Below are 18909 nucleotides of genomic sequence, written 5' to 3' on the forward strand. Positions count from 1 at the left end.
AAAATTATAATGATAAAATTAGATTAGAGTATTTCTCAATCCAAACCTAATCTAAAGGAGTAAGAATGGGCCTTCGGCCTTTTTATGTCCCAAGTGTGTTCATTCTCTCACAATCTTTTATCTTGAATTTGAATAAATTTTACAGCTATAAAAAAATTTTATAAGATTAAATTTATAATTTTATATGATTTTATATAATACGTTCTACTTTATAATAAAAATAGATTTAATATCTAATATAAAGGTGAGATTCGGCCGGTTGGTCCAGAGAAACCAACCAGACCGAATTAATCCGATCCGGTCCAAATTATATAGAATTCGGTCTGGTCCCCAATCCAAGGATTTTTCACCCCGGACAGGACCAAATGAAAATTTAAAAAAATATAAATATATTTTATTATTTATATAAATCATTGTATATAATTAATTATTAATATATCACAAATTATTTAATATAGTATTAATAGTGCATTACCAATTTATCACTAACATATAGTATATTAGTAATAATACTAGTATAGTTATTAGTTATAGTATTGGTACTAAGTCTATAACTATATATATTTAGATCAATGTATTATTATATTTTTTAATGTATAACTATAATATATAATATTAGTATATATTAATAATTGTACAATTTATTATGTAATTTTCATTTAATAAGTCACTTAATTTTAATTTAATATTTTAAATAAATTTTTTTATTAATCGATTAAAAAAAAAGTTGGACGGGCCATTCTGGATGGGACCGGACCGGACTGGACCGGTCCTTAGGTTGTTCGGTCCAGTTTAGGGTGGAAAAATCTTGGATCGAATAGATCCGGACTGGTCCATAAAACCTCCTAGGACCAAACGAACTCACCCATAATCTAATATATAATATCAAGTTACATTAATTTATAAATTTATTTATATAAAATTTCTTTGTAATTAAAACATCTTTTGAAAAAATACAACAAGCTCGTGCTGACATTTTTTCAGACATTTTGTGAACTTCACGTGAATAAAATACAAAATGAGTAATTCTAGATATAGTCATGAGTTGTGCTAGTGTTGTGTACTCTTTTTGAAAAATAGTAGAATCTATTATTAAAAATTTAATTTTTTCATGTAATTCTCATATGTATTAATTTTTTTTAAAAAAAGAGTACTCAGTACTTATACACTTTATGACGGTAAATATCATTTTTGATATAAAATATAAGATCTATAAGTGTAAATATAAATTTTCGTATAAAATATACTATCAAGGCCAAATTAAAAAAGCTATAAATTCTCTATTTTTTTAAAAGAAATTTTATTCATCATTTTCACACCATATATGATTTTTTTATAAGTTGCAATACATGATAAGTAGAAAATTTTAATTAGTTTAAGAGGAATACAATAACAAATAAATAAAAAAATATGGTGTATGATGTGTGAAATGATGAGTAGTAAATTTTTTTGAATATGTAAAAGAGAATATCTTCCAGTCGGTCATACTATTCAAGGGCTGAAAGCACCCTCTAATATCTTCTTGCCACATAGCCCACCCATGAGGCTAACATTGGGTCTGCAGCATATAGTAAAAAGAAAAATGCCAAGTACAAGCGCCTCATATTAGTGGTGCGTAAACGTCGGTTGATGTGAAAAAATGCAAACGCACCATTTCGAAAAACTGGAGCGCACCGTATTGAGGCTTTCCTTAGTTTCCCTCTCGTTTCACTCCTCAATTCCTTTATGCTCTTTGCGTTTACGTTTACGCACCTTCCACGCACAAAGTGCAGCCTCCTCAAAACCATTGTTGGTACACCAGCTGCACAGTATTAGAAGATAATTAATGAACAATAACACATCGTTGCAGAAACTTTTAAGCTACATTGAAGAATATAAATCTTCAAATTGGGAAAAGGAAAATGACTTAGTTGCCCAATGCATCACAACAGAGAGAATAATAAAATGCAAAATTAAAACAATTTAAAGTTTTTAGAAAGAAACCCAGTTATGTGATTGATTTACTTGCTAGAAAAAGAGGGTCTGCTTTCTTCTCACCCAAAACAACATGGTCTATTCTTAGTAATATACCCAGAAGAGGCTTTGCCTTGTTGCTTTGCAAATTCTCAATGAAATGCCACTCAATATCATCTGGAAGTTGCAAGTGACGAAAAACTACCAGAGTCAATAACTCTTATTATAAAAAGGACCCAAAGAAAAAGAAAATTTTACAATTTTCATAATTTGGGACCTTTAAATAAACCAAAAGAATAATTCATTCAGAAATATATAACTTGATACTCATGCTCTGTTTGGTTGGGGGCCAATTGCATATAATAAAAAAGAAAATTAATAAGTCCTAGAGGGAAGAGAAAGAAAGAAAGGAAACGAACTTGAGGAGCTTTCTCGATGAGCTCTTGAACGTAACTTTTCACAAAGCACCGATGCCCAACATCGTAGACTTGGCATATAAGAGAGACCGGTTTGGTCTTGCTCATAACCACCACTCGGACACGGTCGGATCCACAACTAGAGTGCTTAGCGGCTAGATGGGCACGTTGAAGCATGGACCGGAAAGCTGCTACGATGCCTTCCGTGGCGACTGCGGATGTGGCCATGTCAGAATTGTATTGCACAAGTATGGTTGCCCCTCTCTTCGCTCCAGATTGTTCACCAAGACTGTTTAGAGCATTAGTTGTCATGCCACGTCCACCTATTGCTAACTAGTTAGTTATTTTTACAGTTAATATTATATGCCGCTTGCGCAATGGCGTTTGTATGTAACGGAATTGCAATAAAAAAATCCATGGAATGGAAAAAGCTTGCCAGGTCCTTCTCTCTCCTCTCCCTAACCCATCTGAAACACTCGATCCTTGGAGCCTCACCCCTCTCCTCTCTCCCATCTCTCTCACCCCGACGATGCCAGACTCCCTTACGAGTGAGGCTCACATTTCCACTATAATAATTTTCCTCAATAATCGATGTATCTTGTAGCTTTATCATTAATTGCAGACACTAGACCCCATAAAAACCCACTAAAGCAAGAAACTATAGGAGAAAATCTAGTCAAATCTACAACATTGACACCAAGATCCACTTTTTCACTATGAAGGGCATCCTTCAAAGAGAGAATTGAGCATTGCATCTCTTTTTTCAAATTCTTGGCAACAGACACTTTTTCAAGCCTCAATACAGTTGGTGGAATCCAAACAAGGATAAGATTCAATTCAATCGTTCTATTGATTGATATTGCCAAATTGGGTGGCAAGCTTGGACTCATTGGCTGCATCGTTGGCGTTGGACTGCTAGTGGCAGCAATGGGTGGTGGAAGCCAAGAGGCACAGTCGGGTAGCAGAGGAAAAATAAAAAAGATCTTTCTAAGTTTTTAATGTAAAAAATAATGTAAAAAATACACGAAAATACACGCTAGAAATCAAAATCTAAGATAGCAATGCTGAAAACGAAAATAGTGAAAATATACCTGCGGAAGCCATGTTTGCAGAATGCATATAGGTAGATATTCTCCTCCTTGCTCCTCACAAATTATCAGCTATCAATGGGGCAAGCCAATAGACATATGGAGAGGAGGAGGGACCTAGCCTCTTATAAAAGAAAACTAATGGAGTCCACCCATTAAGGACTCAAATTAATATGGGTCTATAAAAATTCCATAATCAAGACCCTTGGTTTTCCAGGCCTACATACGTAATTATACCACAATATAAATAGGATATAATCCTATATTACTAAGGTGCAACAAACTCCAAATGATCACTCAACTTAGTGGGTTAAAACAAAACATCATTGTGAGCTATATATATGTCTAACCCGTTTTATAAAATGTGCAATCAAATGAAGCCCATATTTAAAATATTCTAACATTCTCCCACTTGGGCAAATATTGATTGCTATAAAATAAAACTTGTTTGAAAAATGACTCTCGGGTTAGACTACATAGGTGGCCACACAAATACATAGCTCAAATGATAGCACCTTAGAAAACATGATCCGGTCCAACAAGAATATCAATATCGAACATGGAAATCGTTACACCACTTAAACGATGTAAGACTACTCCACAGCTACAAATGCTAATATCCTTATCGACATGGATCCCCATCCTTCGACCAATGTGGTAGTATGTAGTATGAACTTAGCACCAATGTGATAAAAAACTGTGCTAATTCATATCAGTCCTCATAATGCTTCAAAATGAAGCCATATGTCTCTAAAAGAGACTCATCTTATGTCTTTTGCCCATATATCTCGAGATCATAATGATATTATAATAAAAGACATAAGCTAAATGCATGCTAAAAAATTAGTGTATGAATAGGGGAGATTTATTTTTATTGGAAAATGGCTGCACCCTAAAACAAATGGGTTGCCTACGTACCCTGTAAAGGGATTAAGCCAAAACGTAGTTCCTTTTACATAAGTAACTCTCACTAACCAAAAACATCAAAAGTTTCCACAATACCCATATTAGTAACATGTGTTTTAAAAACTTTAGGAGCGAGTCCCTTAGTCAAAGGATCTGCAATCATCGCCTCTGTATTAATATGCTCTATCTTTGTCTGCCATTCTTTAACTCTATCTCTGACCACCAAATACTTAATGTCAATGTGCTTGGATCCACTAGAACTTTTATTATTTTTTGAAAAGAATACCGCTGCACTATTATCACAATAAATGGTAATTGGCCTCGAGATGGAATCAACAACTTTCAGTTCAGAAATAAAGTTCCTTAACCAAACAGCTTGGATAGTAGCTCCATAACACGCCACAAATTCAGCTTGCATAGTAGAAGATGCCACTAGAGTTTGCTTAACACTCTTCCAAGAAATAGCACCCCCAACTAGCATAAAAACATAACCTGATGTCGATTTCAAATCATCTTGACATCCAGCAAAATCAAAATCTGAGTAGCCTACCACCTCAAGGTGATTTGAACGCTGGAATGTGAGCATGTAACCTTCAGTTTTCTTCAAGTATCTCATAACTTTCTTAGCTGCTTTCCAATGCTCTTGCCCTGGATTCGACTGAAACCTGCTAAGAACACTTACTGCATAGGCAATATCTGGTCTAGTGCAAACTTGAGCATACATCAAACTCCCCACAGCACTAGCATATGGTATGTTCTTTACAGATTCCCTTTCAAGTTCATTTTTGGGACATTGAGTTTTGTTAAACTTATCTCCTTTTATGATGGGTACATCACCAGGTGCACATTTATGCATTTCAAATCTTTGCAGTACACGTCGTATATAAGCTTTCTGAGAAAGTCCCAACAAACCACGAGCTCTATCACGACATATTTCAATGCCAAGCACAAAAGAAGCTTCTCCCAGATCTTTCATCTCAAAATTAGCAGATAACATTTTCTTTGTTTCATGAAGTAATCCCAAGTCATTGCTGGCAAGCAAAATGTCATCTACGTACAGAATAAGAAAAATAAAGTTTCTCCCACTGATCTTGCGATATATACACTGGTCCACTGTATTTTCAACAAAACCAAGTGAAGTTACAACCTCATCAAACTTTAAATACCACTGTTGAGATGCTTGCTTCAGGCCATATAAGGATTTATTTAACTTACAAACCCAGTTTTCTTTTCCCTTCTCAACAAAACCTACAAGTTGTCTCATATAAACTTCTTCATAAAGATCTCCATTCAAAAATGTTGTCTTTACATCCATCTGATGAAACTCCAAATCATAATGTGCCACAAGTGCCAGGATAATTCTAAAAGAATCTTTAGACGAAACTGGTGAAAATGTTTCATTATAGTCAATGCCTTCCCTCTGAGTGAACCCTTTTGCAACTAATCTTGCCTTCTTTCGTTCAACATTCCCTTTCGAGTCTAATGTACTTTTGAAAATCCATTTGTTGTCAATGGCTTTAGCATCTGGAGGAAGTTCAACAAGTTCCCAAACTCTATTCTTTTCCATAGAATTCATTTAATCTTCCATAGCACTAAACCACTTATCTGACTCAAGACATGTCAAGGTTTGCTTAAAAGTAACAGGATCAACTACATGTCTAATATTAAAATCACTTTCTAACAAATAGACAATGTAATCATTAGGCAATGCAGACCTTCTTTCTCTTTGAGATCTTCTGACTTGTGGCTCAGAAAATGACTCTACTATTGTTGGAATTTCTTCTTGTTGTTCAGGTTCTTCACTAACAATCTCAATTGGCAGAGAAACAGCTCTTTCCTGTACAACGGGAACTGGAACAACAACTGGATTAGGATCAGCAAATAACTCCTTCAATACAGAACTCCCACTGACACCAACATCATTTTCCAAAAATTTTGCAGTAATGGACTCAACAATTCTGGTGCCACGATTAGGACAATAGAACTTACATCCTTTTGATCTATCTGGGTACCCAATAAAATAACCAGGAGTAGATTTTGGGTCTAGTTTCTTTTTAACCGGATTATAAATCCTAATCTCAGCTGGACACCCCCAAACTCTGAAATGAGCCAAACTTGGCTTACGGCCTGTCTACAATTCAAAAGGAGTTTTTAAAACAGCTTTACTAGGAACCCTGTTTAAAATATACATAGCAGTTTTCAAAGCTTCACCCCATAGATATTCTGGCAAATTTGTTCTGCTCATCATACTCCTAACCATGTCCTTTAGAGTTCGATTTCGTCTTTCAGAGACACCATTCTGCTCAGGTGTTCCTGGTATGGTGTATTGAGGCACCATTCCACACCTTTGTAAAAATTTTACAAAATCGCCCATGTTTTGACCAGACTCATCATATTTCCCATAATACTCGCCGCCTCGGTCAGATCTTACAACTTTAATACTTTTCCCACATTGATTTTTTACTTCCATTTTGAATATCTTAAATTTTTCAAGAGCTAGAGATTTATCATTAATCAGGTAAACATATCCATAGCGTGAGAAATCATCAATAAAAGTTATGAAGTACTTATTCCCACATATGGTAGAAGATAAAGGTCCACTAATGTCGGTATGTATTAAGTCCAAAATACCGTCACTCCTAGTAGAACCCTTTCTTGTGGATTTAGTCAACTTTCCTCTTATACAGTCCACACATGTGTTAAAATCTGAAAAATCAAGAGAGGGAAGTATATCAACTTTTACCAATCTCTCCATTCTTTCCTTTGAAATATGTCCTAATCTCTTATGCCACAACATAGAAGATGATTCATGGATTAAAGACCTTTTCTTCGCTACATTGGTAACACAAGAAACTTCACCAAAAGAAGCCAAAGACATTCTATATAAACCATCACACAAAAGACCATTTCCAACCAAACGAGAATCATAGAACAATTCAACTTTTCCATTGCCAAACTTAAAAGAAAAACCAGATTCATCAAGTTTTGATATAGAAATCAAATTCCGTCTCATTGACGGTACAAAAACTGTGTTCTCCAAAACAAGAGAAAAACCAGACTCCAAAGATAACTTTACTACTCCTATAAACTCGACCTTCACTTGAACTCCATTCCCAACGCATAAGCTCACTTCATTCTCACTTGGCCTCCGTTTGCTTACAAACCCCTGCAAAGAATTTGCAATATGAATACTTGCACCTGAGTCTATCCACCAAAAATTTAAAGGCACATCTACTAAAGAAGACTCAAAACAAACTAAGGCCAATGAGGTACCTGTCGAGTTCTTCTTCTTCTTCTCCAACCAAGTTTTAAATTTAAAACAATTCTTTTGCCAATGACCATTCCTCTTACAAAACTTACATTGATCATTTTTCTTCATAGTTTCTTTAGGACCACCAGAAGTCTGACCTTCAAACCTTTTACTGTGCTGATTTCGATGTGACTTATTTCCCTTGTGAAACTTGGACTTATGATTATGAAAGGACCCCTTGTTTTGTTGTGGCTGAAAAGCTAATTGCACAGTTTCAACAGTCTCACGACGCATCTTACACTCCTCTTGGGCACATACTACTATCAAATCATTTAAATCCCATTTATCTCGCTGAGCATTGTAAGCTACCTTTAGCTGATTAAATTGGCTAGGAAGACTATTAAGAACATGATAAACAAGAGAAGGCTCAGCAATGAGAATTTTGAGGGCTTCTAGCTTAGAGGATATATGTATCATTTTCATAATGTACTCCCTAACTCCACTAGAACCATCATATTTCATACTCATCAATCTATCCATCAGGTCTCCAGTTTCAGCTTTATCGGATTCAACAAACCTTTGTCATATGGCACCCAAAAATTTCTTAGCACTATCATTGTCAGGAATAGCTCCCATAATGGAATCTGATATAGAACGTTTGATGATCTTTAAACAAAGTCTGTTTGCCCTATCCCACTTTTGATATTTAGCCACATATTCAGCAGTGCTCTTATCAGTAGGTTTTGAAAGTTCGTCTTCCAGGGCAAAATCCAATCCCAAAAGACCAAGAGCAATTTCTACTTCTCGTTTCCATCTCACATAATTATTCCCAGTCAAAGTTTCAATAGCAGATAATTGACTTGAAATAGAGGAGGCACTCAAAACTGTAGAAACATGAAATAGTACATTTCATTTAATTATCATCCAAATAGATAGCATGCAGTCAATAGATGATATCAAATCTTTCTAATTAATATGAGCTATTAATTAGACAATCCATAATTAAGCTCGGAACCATATGAGCTTCATTACGGTAAGAGCCTTGGTGCATCATTGTAAAGTCACATTTGGGCTGACTAAACAACATGCTATAAGGTACTCTTAAAACATATCACAAAACTAATTAATAAAATCACATCAGTTTCAAAATACCATCACCTTTAGGCAGAAGGAAATTTCTAGACTAATGTAATCTCATTAACTAATTTACACCATTTTCTAAAATGTCACACACAATAACACCTTTGGGCAAGATATTATGTGCAATAAATTAGAAAAAACAAAGATATCCCTTTTTTTTTTTTTTAAATATCAATGAGTGTTTTAAATATCAATGAGTGTGCCACTTTGGCGGCTACCACCCACGAATATTTCAAAAATTTTATTTAAAGGAAAAAATAAGGATAATCTGAATGCCCATGAATTACAATCATAAAATGATAATAATAATCATCAACTTGATACAATCAAAGTTAGAATTCAAATATGATTGTGATACTAAAACAGTGTGAATAGATCAAACATATAAGACAACAGAAATGTCTGAAATTAAATATGAATTTTGAAAGCATATATATACAAAATACTTAAAACAAGTCACAAAATTAACATGCATCTAAAACATGTTGAGAGAGAGAGTACACATATGCACAGATCATATAAGATATTGACTATTCACCACAAAAAATATTATAATATTCAATACACTGTAGCCCACAGAAAAATGTGTAAATAATATTAAAAAATATAAAACAGTGTCTTATGATGTTACAAAAATTTTTTTCAAAAAATATATATAGATTTACTAGGGCGAGTACATAAATACTGGAAAAAGAAAACCAGAAAAAACACTGTTCACTGTGCTACACGCGCCGCATGCGCCGCCTGCTGCGCGTGGGCAACGTTCTGGCTGGAGGTGAATTCATCTTCAACCTCCAGCCGGGTCTGCAAGCGGGTCGCGGGTCTGAAAACCGGGTCTACGGGTTTTTAAACGGATTTTTCTCAATTTCTTGCAATTCTTGGATCAAAAACTAAAATTAATTTAGGGGAAACAATATATAGTGCCCGAAAAACACATATATGATGTTTTAAAACAATGAGTATCTATATTTAAGGAAGATTAATCAAATTTTGAAATGGGTATTAACCCTAGTTTTGTAAAAACTCAAAACCAAAACTAAGCATCGATTAAACACATCTAAAACAAGTAAATAGCATTCCAAAAAACCGATCTTGATATGAGTTTGATCAATCGATTATGTAATACAATTTTCTTGCCCAAAAATGGTTCCGAAAATTAAAACAAAAATATAAATGGTGAAACCATAACAGTAAAGTTGCAGAAGCAATGAAGAGAAAATAAAAACCCAACCATATTGAAGATTTACAGCAAATAAATCCTACACATTTCATTTTGAGCGATCGATTTGCATAAAGAAAATAAAACCGAAAACAGAACAACAAAAACTGCATCATCGCATTCTTAACGAGAGATTCTAATTCTAGCATGGTGGCTCTGATACCAAATGTAAAAAATACACGAAAATACATGCTAGAAATCAAAATCTAAGATAGCAATGCTGAAAATGAAAATTGTGAAAATATACCTGCGGAAGCCATGTTTGCAGAATGCATATAGGTAGATCTTCTCCTCTTTGCTCCTCACAAATTATCAGCTATCAATGGAGTAAGCCAATGAACATATGGAGAGGAGGAGGGACATAGCCTCTTATAAAAGAAAACTAATAGAGTTCACCCATTAAGGACTCAAATTAATATGGGTCTATAAAAATTCCATAATCAAGACCCTTAATTTTCCAAGCCTACATACGTAATTATACCACAATATAAATAGGATATAATCCTATATTACTAAGGTGCAACAAATCCCAAATGATCACTCAACTTAGTGGGTTAAAACAAAATATCATTGTGAGCTATTTATATATCTAACCCGTTTTATAAAATGTGCAATCAAATGAAACTCATATTTAAAATATTCTAACATTTAATTCTAAGTAAAAATCCCATGTGTAATCAATCTCATGATTTTAATTTGTATATGGCTGAGGTGTCATATGGCTGAAAACATCCATTCCGTTCCAAAGAGTAAGGTTGCGTTTGATTTGGTTGTAAGATTTAGTTAAATTCAGTTTAACGTCAAAATATTTAATTTTTAAATTATTAAATTTATCTTAATTTAAAATCTTTTTATATGTGAGACTTATAATATTTTTTAATTTAACACATCTTTATACATGAAATTTATTATCTTTTTTAATTTTTTATAAAAATATTAAATTCATTTTAATATCTTAATCTATTTTAAAATTAATTTAAATAAATCTTACATAATTTTTTTAACTATTCAATTCATAACTACTTGTAAAAAAAAAACTGAGCGTAACTGAACTTAACTCAACGTCGAGAGGCAGCCTAAGTGCCTAACCGTATGTAAAATAGTCTGCCGAAGTGAATCCAGTTGATCTGACCCAAATAATCTGAAACCGGCGGTTGCCACTTGCCACTTCTAGGCCTTGGACGCTGCTCAAGTGACGATCTTTCTTCACATTCAAAGCTCCAGAACAATCTACTCCGAGCCCGCCACGCGTACAGATTACCTTCCTTTTTTTAATATAAAAAAAAAAATCTTAATTAACTGATCCATCTATCTCGCACAATCACACCTTTCCTCTCCCCTAGGGTTAGGTTCAGAACAAAACGCACGCACCGCACCGCACTGCCTCTCGCCTCCGTAATGATGCAACCTGCTCCGACAGGCGTGGCTCCGCCAACAATGCCCCATCAACCGCAGCAATACCCGCCTCAGCAACAACAACAATCACCATACATGATGATGCCGCCACCGGCTGCTCAGGCACCACCCCAGATGTGGCCGCCGCAGCAGGTCCAGCCACAGCCACAGCCCCAGCATCCCCAGCCTACCAGCGTCGAAGAGGTCCGCACCCTCTGGATTGGGGACCTCCAGTACTGGATGGACGAGAACTATCTCTTCACTTGTTTCGCGCAGTCCGGCGAGGTACAAGCTATAACTTTTACCCTTCCTAGTCAGTCTTCATGTTTTCATGTTTATATATTATCATTCTTTCCGGTTTCTAAGTTCTACGATTGCCTTACATCTGAATGTTTTCCTTCCGTGGTGTAAGTGTTTAATCTGTTACCTCAACGATTCTTTGTGGTATAATTTGGATCCCATCGATTTTTTTTTTTCTTTCTTCTTCTTCCTCATTTTTTTTTTAAAATATTTTGGTAGTAAAACATTGTTTAATTGTGCAATTTTTCTGGGGTGGTGTTGTGTCTTATTGGCATGTTTCGGCATGGAAAAAAGGTTGGTCCTTTTTCTTTCTCCTCTGTGAATATACGGTAACCAAGCCTTTTTCGTATTCTATCAATAAGATATTTTCAAATACTCATAAAAATAAATATGGTAAACTTGGAAAATTATTGTTCAAGCGTCAGGAGTATTATATCTTCATTGTTCAAATTGTAACATGTAAGTCATGATAATACAAAAAGTTGAAAGTGAGGGTATACCTGGATTTGTACTTTGTTTTTTTGTAATTATGAAAGATGCTTGTGCTTGCAGGTTATCTCGGTGAAAGTGATCCGTAATAAGCTGACTGCTCAGTCAGAGGGTTATGGCTTTGTTGAGTTTTCATCCCGTGCTGGGGCGGAGAGAGTGCTTCAAACATATAATGGTACCATAATGCCAAATGGTGGGCAGAACTTTAGACTCAACTGGGCAACTTTTGGTTCGGGTGAGAGGCGTTCAGATGATACTTCCGATTTCACAATATTTGTGGGTGATTTGGCTCCTGATGTTACTGATTACACGTTACAAGAGACCTTCAGGGCACGTTATCCCTCAGTTAGGGGTGCAAAGGTTGTAATTGATAGGCTCACTGGTAGGACAAAAGGCTATGGTTTTGTTAGATTTGGAGATGAAGGTGAGCAATTGCGTGCTATGACGGAGATGAATGGAGTTCTGTGTTCTTCAAGGCCTATGCGAATTGGTCCGGCTACAAACAAAAATAGTATTGGAGGTCAGCAACCAAAAGGTAAGCAAGACATGTAACGGTTATCTTGTTGGTTATTTTTTCAATTGCCTTAGGTTCTAAGTCTGTTCTGTTAAAAGAAAATCAATAATCAGTTGATTTTGATGGAAATACTCTTGGCCAGTATTCGTTTGCTTTAAATGTTTGTCAGTAGTTTGTATCTGCCACATTCGAATGACGAGATTGAAATTTTCAATTGATATTATGGTTTAGCTTGCTTCCTTTGGGTTTGCTAATTTTTCCATTGACATTATGGCTAAACATTGGTTTAGTCTGTTACCTTTCAGTTATGCACTTGAAGATATGCAGCACTTTCGAAAGTCATTTCCTTCCTGTACTCTCCTTTAAGATTTCGGCCCTGTAAATGCTATTAAACTCTTAAAACTTATAGAACTCATGTTGTCTCAAAGCAGGGTGTCAAGAGGCTCTGTCATCTAGGGGCCTGGAACTGATTTCAGCTGAAATGGTTACCCCTATAGTGCATGGCCTCACTTAGGTCAGTTTCCCAGTTATGTCTTGCCCTTTATTTTTGTGTGGCATTTTAATGCTACATTTTCAAATTCAAGTTTCAGTTCATTCTTTTGGTTGAGCTTTCAGTCAAGTTTCATTTGTGATTCCTGGTTACTGAGAGATTTTACCAGTCCAATATCAGTTCCCTTTTTTTGAGTGTTAACCCCATCTGCGTGCTCTTAACACAATTTTTCCAGGAGAATCACATCTTTAATTTCTCATGCCCAATTTCCTTGTGCCATTTACATTTTAGTTAGATTTATTTTTTCCTTTGTCTCCCCAACAATGCTTAATTGAGATGAATGTTTCTAGATTTCAATCCATCAGCAAATATTTTCCAGGAGTGCAGCTGGAAAATCATTGGAATTGCCCGAAACTGCATGTTGCAGGCTGGTTTCTGATTTGAACACCCCCTTGTACTTAATTCTGTCGTATTTATGGTTAAAGTTCTGCTGTCACTTTGGCCTCTCCATGTTCTCGTCAGATTGTTGTTATTGTTCTTATTATTGTTGTACTTTTGTTTCCTCTTTCTCCATTGGCATCATTCTAGTTAGATAAATTGCAGATCATTAGTCCGTAGCTTGCATCTCTTACTTCTGGAGGTAAATGGTAAGTTCCTTCATTTTTACGTGGATTGCAATGTGTTAATGTTGACTCAGTAGTAGCTATTCTCCTCTCCCTCTAAAAAAAAATGGCTAAAAGAAAAGCCTGTTATTATTTAAGTTGTTACTGGTTTTAATCATTTGGGATGGCTACAAGCATTGACCACCTATCTTTTGGCTTGGAATGTGGTTCTGCCAATCTAAGTAGATTGTATTTGTTTAAGGATGTCTGTAGGTATTAGAGGAATACACTTTTAAGTTCAGTGGGGTACATATTATGAAATAATTAATTCTCCTTAGTGGATGAAATGTTTTGGTTTGGGGAACAATGCTTGTGGGTATTGATTTTGAACCTGAATTAAATAGTCATACATTAGTATTGTCATATTTATTTCCTTTATTTATTATTATTAATCAAAAAGTCATACATGATTTGAGATGGTGTGATCGAGAAGATTGAGAGGAGGTTAGCTAGTTGGAAAAAGCTATATTTATCTGAAGGGGGGAGAATTACTTTGATAAGGAGTACATTGTCTAATCTTCCTACATATTTCCTCTCTTTTTCCTATGGCGGCAGGGTTGGCAAATAGAATTGAGTGGATCTTTCGGAATTTTCTGTGGGAAGGTAATGGGAAGGAAAGAAAGTTTCACTTGGTTAGTTGTAAGAAGGTTTGTTCACCGGCTTCTTGTGGAGGATTGGGGGTGCGAAATTTGAAGCTCTTTTTGGAAAATGGCTTTGGAAGTTTCATCTTGAGATGGATGCGTTATGGAGAAATATTGTTGATGTTAAATATGGTAGGATGTGGGGAATTGGTGTTCTAACGAAATTAGAGGAGCATATGGGGCGGGGTTGTGGAAGTCTATCTGGATGGGTTGGGGGGAATTTGTCTAATTTTTCTACATATTTCCTTTCTCTTTTTCCCATGCTAGTAGGGGTGGCAAATAGAATTGAGTGGATCTTTCGGAATTTTCTGTGGGGAGGTAATGGGATGGAAAAAAAGTTTAACTTGGTTAGTTGGAAGAAGATTTGTTCACCGGTTTCTTTTGGAGGATTGGGGGTGCGAAATTTGAGGCTCTTTAACAAAGCTCTTCTTGTAAAATGGCGTTGAAGGTATCATCTTGAGAGGGATGCGTTGTGGAGAAATATTGTTGATGTCAAATATGTTAGGCATTTCACTTTCTATACTAATAAAATATTATTTTTTAATTTATCTGATTTTTTATCTACTTTTAATGTATATCTTTTATATCTATTTTAAAATAGAGTTTTATTTTAGCTTTTATAATTTTTAATAATCTACTCATTAAATTACATAAAATTTATCCAACAATCATAAATTTTTCATAAAAATATGTACAAAATTAATTTGAAACTTTTTATTTAATGTACAGAAAAATGTACTGCAGTGACTGCAGAATGTATTGTGCTTTATGTGGCTTTGCAAGAGGGTGCGAGTGGATTTTTGTTGTTGTGGCTAGAGCTGTTCGAGAGGAGAGAGGGGTCTGTGGCTGTGCAAGAGGAGAGAGAATATAATATAAAATAATAGATGAATGAGCAACAGTAACCGTACATATATAGAGTTACTGTAGACTTTACATGAGATGCATTTTTTTAGCCATAGTTTCGGATTTCGTACCGTACTGGCCGGTACGGTCGATATTTTTTGTACCGGTCATCCGGCCGGTACAGGTATCATACCTGTTTCGTACCAGCCCAAATACCGACAGTACCGGCCGTATCGGCCTCAATTTCGGCCTGTACCGGCCTATATTTCCGCATGTACTGGCTGATATTTCGGCCTTTTTTTTTTTTTTCATTTTTTCAAACTACAATCTTATTTTCAACTCCCAATTCAGACTAGACTATTTATAATTTTTATATATATATATATTTATATATAATTTATTTATATATAGACTATTATTTTGGAATATAATTTTTATATATATAATTTATTTATATATCGACTATCCCGAAACGTTATCCCGAAACGGTACCGGTATCGAAATATTTCGTTCCAGTGCCTTGACCGGTACAACGTCAGGTACGGTATTCAAAATATTGGTTTTAGCTCCTCCAATGCACACAATTTTAACTCTTTATTAGGCAAATTTTGTATTGCAAGGACAGATGTCTAAGCTACGGATGCTCTAAGGTACTTAGTAAGGTGGCATTTTTCTGCTGGTCTCTTGGACAAATTTTGACCATGGATAATTTGAGAAAGCGTGTTTGATTTGTCGCAGATTGGTGCTTCATGTATAGGAAAGATGGTGATTCTGTTGGCCATTTATTTCTTCATTGTGAGCTGGCTAAGGGGATGCTTGGGGAATGAGATAAAACGAGAATTTTGTGAATAGTAGTAAGATGGTTTCTGAATGGTAAGGTGGCATTTTTTGAGTTAAAGTATTTGTTTGCTTTTGAGAAAGGAGAGAAGAAAAGTTGAATAAAAAATATTATAAAGTTAAAATATTGTTAGAATATAATTTTTTAATATAATTTTTGTTTTGGGATTTAAAAAAGTTGAATTATTTATTTTGTTTTGTTTGAAAGTTTGGGAAAGTTGTAATGATTAGTTTGAAAGTGTTTGTATTTGAGTGATGTTTGGGAAGGAATTGAGATGGGATGAGATGAGATGGAATGAAATGAAAATTATTTCCAAACAACTCCTAAGACTTTGTGGGATGAGATTTTTGCTAGGACGAGTATTGCTTGGGTGATGCCTAAGCAAGTGGGGGGATCTTTTTGCATGTTGGCAAGGTTTTAAGGGGAGACATCGTATTGTTGCCATATGAAAGATGATTCCTTTGTGTTTGATGTGGTGCTTATGGTTGGAAAGGAATGGGCGGTGCTTTGAAGATAGAGAATGCTCGATGGGTGAACTTAGGGAGTTTTTCTTTAGTACTTTGTGTATTTGGGCTAAGGCTCTTGTAATGAATGGAGATCATCTTCATGATTTCCTTTTAGCCTTTCCTAGTTCCTAGCTTGTATTTAGGTGTTCTCTCTTATATACTTTCTGTATACTAGGGCTATGCTTATTTACTTGGCAATAAAATTCTCTTATTACTTATAAAAAAAATATTGTTAAATTTGTGTTTAATTTACTTTTGGAGGAGTGCCTACATAAAACTAGTGAGGGTGATGTCATTGATCCCTGCCATTGTATGGTAAGAATGGTGGTTGCTACCAAATTTTCCAACAGTTTACTTTCTTGGCACCTTCGTGCTCATCTTGTCTTCTTTCTTCATCTCCATCTCAATCTTGCTTCCCCCTCCCCCCTCTTTTTTCCCTGGGCTTCCCCAGCTTGTGTCTTCAATTGGTAGCTTGTTATCTGCGACTGCTGAATAATATTTTGTCCGCAGTTCTGCATCTATGGTGGTTTCTGCCCATCATTATTGAAGCTTTCAAGATAGGAGTTAATTTAAATTGTCTTGCGAAGTCCTCTAATGATTCATTAGGTTTATGAATGAAGACTTGTTAGTTTTTTATTGAAAAAGAGGAACCACATTTTTTTTTATAAGAAAATAGGTAGCACATTTTGTGTCTACCAAATCACTCCCCTTTTTATTTCCCGTTATTTCATCTTTATATTTCGTATGCAGCTTCATACCAGAATTCTCAAGGGGCCCAGAACGAGAATGATCCGAATAATACAACTGTGGGTATTTTATTTGTTCCCTGCATGGAGATTACTTTCATCGCAATATGTTTGTGACTTCACAACTTTCATTGCAGATATTTGTTGGCAATTTGGATCCTAATGTTATAGATGACCATTTGAGACAAGTCTTCAGCCAATACGGGCAATTAGTACATGTTAAGATACCGTCAGGCAAGCGGTGTGGCTTTGTTCAATTCGTTGACAGGCAAGTAAATTTGCCAGATATTTGTCCGGTGGTGTTCTTCAACCATACAGAACATTTTTTAAATATGGGAAACTATACAATACATTTTCTTATTATGTTGGGTGTTTGTGATGCATCAGAAGCTGTGCCGAGGAAGCATTGAGGATGCTAAATGGAACTCAGTTGGGTGGACAAAATATAAGACTTTCTTGGGGTCGTAGTCCTTCGAACAAACAGACGGTATGTTTTACCTAACACTCTAAATTGCTTTGGCCGGGATGCTTGCTTATATGTTTGAATGTATCCGACTAATTTACAGGGTACCTCTGCTGGTGTTCAGCCCCAGCCAGATCCAAACCAGTGGAATGGTGGATATTACGGATATGCATATGGACATGAAGGCTATGGTTATGCCGCTGCTCCCCAAGATCCTAATGTGTATGGATATTCTTATGGAAATTACCAGCAGCAGCCACCTCAGCAGCAAGCTGGGTATAGCTAAGAAGTTGGGCTTCTTCTCTGTGGCTACCTTTGTTTTCATATAATATTATATTTAATAAATAAATTTGGCAGTGAGAACTGTTGGAAGCTACCTTGGACCTCTTCCCAGCCTTTTAGATTCTTTCCATTCCTGTCTTGTTAAAATGTCTCTCGCTGATGTTGTGTCCCTGATAAGATTCTGCAATCATTAGTTATGTGTATTTTGTTTTCTGAGCAAGATATATGTGTACTTGCTTTAGTGCCCGTGTGAGCTAGTGTGAACTTTCACCATTTTATGGACCAAAGCTATGGCCATTTTTCTAGCCAATCACGACAACCCACAAGATTAACTCTATTAATCATGATCATACGTCGCAAACTCACACCAAGCATTAGAATGGTTGCCACGACCATCATTATCATCGCAAGACAATCATTTTCACCAGTCACCATCTACTATTACAAATGTCAATCCACGGCTAGAGAGTTCTTGAGATTGTCATGGAGCAAGTGCATACCAAAAATGTGCTCACCTGAACTGGAAAAAAAAATGCAAAACAGGCAAAATGTCTATTGACCATCTATTTGCAGAGAGGCCTTTGCATGACCAACTTCCACATCACACAAATGTGATTTTTTGTTGGTACCAAGTGTCCTGGAACAACATTCCGACTAATCTTGAGGGTGCACATACTTTTCTACAAGTGCACCTCGAGTAATTTAAAAAGAAAATCTTCCAATCCTCTTAAAAGATTGTTTACACCTAGTGAGATTCGAACTTGGATC

The 18909-nt window shown here is 35.6% G+C and overlaps 2 protein-coding genes across 3 annotated transcripts; one reads left to right on the forward strand and one right to left on the reverse strand.

Moving 5' to 3' along the window:
- Positions 1 to 8195: 8195 nt before the first annotated feature.
- Positions 8196 to 10232, reverse strand: LOC121267037. Its single transcript, XM_041170919.1, has 2 exons — positions 10220 to 10232; positions 8196 to 8497 (listed from the first exon to the last, which is right to left on the reverse strand). The coding sequence occupies exons 1-2, from the start codon at positions 10230 to 10232 to the stop codon at positions 8196 to 8198; spliced, it is 315 nt and encodes a 104-aa protein (XP_041026853.1).
- An 863-nt stretch (positions 10233 to 11095) lies between these two features.
- LOC121268213 (polyadenylate-binding protein RBP45-like) lies at positions 11096 to 18361 on the forward strand. Of its 2 annotated transcripts, XM_041172366.1 has the most exons (6): positions 11109 to 11652; positions 12220 to 12691; positions 17401 to 17456; positions 17534 to 17664; positions 17784 to 17883; positions 17963 to 18361. In XM_041172366.1, exons 1-6 carry the CDS (start codon positions 11371 to 11373, stop codon positions 18143 to 18145), a joined length of 1224 nt encoding a protein of 407 aa, XP_041028300.1. In that variant the 5' UTR covers positions 11109 to 11370; the 3' UTR covers positions 18146 to 18361. The 2 variants fall into 2 exon arrangements, with proteins under 2 accessions (XP_041028301.1, XP_041028300.1); XM_041172367.1 differs by lacking the exons at positions 17401 to 17456; positions 17534 to 17664; positions 17784 to 17883; positions 17963 to 18361 and adding an exon at positions 14378 to 15027 and having other exon boundaries at positions 11096 to 11652.
- The last annotated feature ends 548 nt before the right edge of the window (positions 18362 to 18909 follow it).

Source organism: Juglans microcarpa x Juglans regia, chromosome 5S (assembly GCF_004785595.1).
Source record: "Juglans microcarpa x Juglans regia isolate MS1-56 chromosome 5S, Jm3101_v1.0, whole genome shotgun sequence".
Taxonomy (NCBI): domain Eukaryota; kingdom Viridiplantae; phylum Streptophyta; class Magnoliopsida; order Fagales; family Juglandaceae; genus Juglans; species Juglans microcarpa x Juglans regia.